This window comes from Vigna radiata, unplaced genomic scaffold (assembly GCF_000741045.1).
Source record: "Vigna radiata var. radiata cultivar VC1973A unplaced genomic scaffold, Vradiata_ver6 scaffold_1592, whole genome shotgun sequence".
NCBI classification, from domain to species: Eukaryota; Viridiplantae; Streptophyta; class Magnoliopsida; order Fabales; family Fabaceae; genus Vigna; species Vigna radiata.
Genome location: NW_014542810.1, coordinates 1 through 1,774, shown reverse-complemented (window position 1 = coordinate 1,774; position 1,774 = coordinate 1). Strand labels below are relative to the sequence as shown.

Sequence of the window (1,774 nt, the reverse complement as noted above, 5' to 3'; positions counted from 1 at the left end):
GTACAGCTTGATGAGCCATTTTTAGTATTAGATTTAAAAGAAAATGAAAAATCCCTTTTTCACACAGTATATACTAAAATAGGAAAAGAATGTCCTAAACTTAAAATTATTGTAGCTACTTATTTTGAAGGACTGAGAGATAATTTACAAACAGCTGTTTCTCTTCCAATAGTTGCTTTGCATATTGACATAGTTCGTTATCCTGAACAATTGGATGAAGTATTAAATACATTGCCTCCAAAACTTATAATATCATTGGGAGTGGTTGATGGAAGAAATGTTTGGAAAAATGATTTTACGCAATCGCTACAATTTATTGTCAAGGCAATAAATAAAATTGGTTCTGAACGAATTATGTTGGCTCCTTCCTGTTCATTACTTCATTCACCTTGTGATTTAGATTTGGAAACTAATGAAAAAGTATTAATACCTGAAATAAAACAATGGTTGGCATTTGCCAAACAGAAAATTGCTGAAATAGTTGTATTAAAATATTTAGCGTTAAAAGATAATATGGGAAATATTACAAGTAAATTAAACGAAAATATAAGTATACATAATAGTCGCAAAATTTCAAAAATTATTTATAATGAAGAAATAAAACAACGTTTAGATGAAATTACAGAAAAAGATACTAAACGAGAAAATATTTTTTATGATCGAAGAAAAAAGCAATACAGATCACTTAATCTTCCCTTATTTCCAACTACTACAATCGGTTCATTTCCTCAAACACCGGAAATACGTAATTGGAGAGCAAAATTGAAAAAGGAGGAAATTACAAAAACAGAATATAATGATTTTCTAAAGAAAGAAACTAAAAAAGCTATTCATTGGCAAGAAGAAATTGGTATTGATGTATTGGTACATGGTGAATTTGAGCGCAATGATATGGTAGAATATTTTGGTGAACAATTAGAAGGATTTGTATTTACCGAAAATGCTTGGGTACAAAGTTATGGTAGTCGTTGCGTTAAACCTCCAATAATTTTTGGTGACGTATATCGTTCAAATCCAATGACTGTAGAATGGTCAAAATATGCCCAATCCCTTACAAAAAAATACGTGAAAGGAATGCTTACAGGACCTGTCACAATTTTACAATGGAGTTTTGTTAGAAATGATCAACCTCGTTGGCAAACATGTATGCAAGTAGCATTAGCTATTCGTGATGAAATTATTGATTTAGAGAAAGCGGGGATTAAAATCATTCAAATTGATGAACCTGCTATACGGGAAGGATTACCGTTAAGAAGAATAGATTGGGAAAATTATTTAGAATGGGCTGTTAGAGCTTTTCGTATTGCTACAAGCGGTGTTAAAGATGAAACTCAAATTCATACACATATGTGTTATTCTGAATTTAATGATATTATTCATAATATCGCTGATATGGATGCAGATGTAATCACTATTGAATGTTCACGTTCACAAATGGAATTATTGGATGCTTTTGCTAATTTTAAATATCCAAATGAAATAGGTCCTGGAGTTTATGATATTCATTCTCCAAGAATACCTTCAAGAGATGAAATAATTTATCTTTTAGAAAAAGCAAAAGAGGTTATTCCTGCAGAACAATTGTGGGTTAATCCGGATTGTGGATTAAAAACTCGTGATTGGGAAGAAACTAAAAAAGCGTTGATTGAAATGGTTCAAGCTGCAAAAAGTTTACGTAAAAAAATTACTGAATCTGTTTTATTATAGTAGTTTTAATGCGATCATAAAACAATGTTAAAACATAAGATTTATTTGTTGAATAAAAAATATGGAG

The 1,774-nt window shown here is 30.2% G+C and overlaps 1 protein-coding gene across 1 annotated transcript; it reads left to right on the top strand.

The window, feature by feature from the left end:
- Positions 1 to 3: 3 nt before the first annotated feature.
- LOC106780750 (5-methyltetrahydropteroyltriglutamate--homocysteine methyltransferase-like) lies at positions 4 to 1,707 on the top strand (the record flags this gene model as incomplete). The annotated part of the gene is made up of 1 exon (XM_014669060.1): positions 4 to 1,707. A coding segment is annotated over one exon (1,704 nt), but the record flags the coding sequence as incomplete, so codon positions are not given.
- Positions 1,708 to 1,774: the final 67 nt, after the last annotated feature.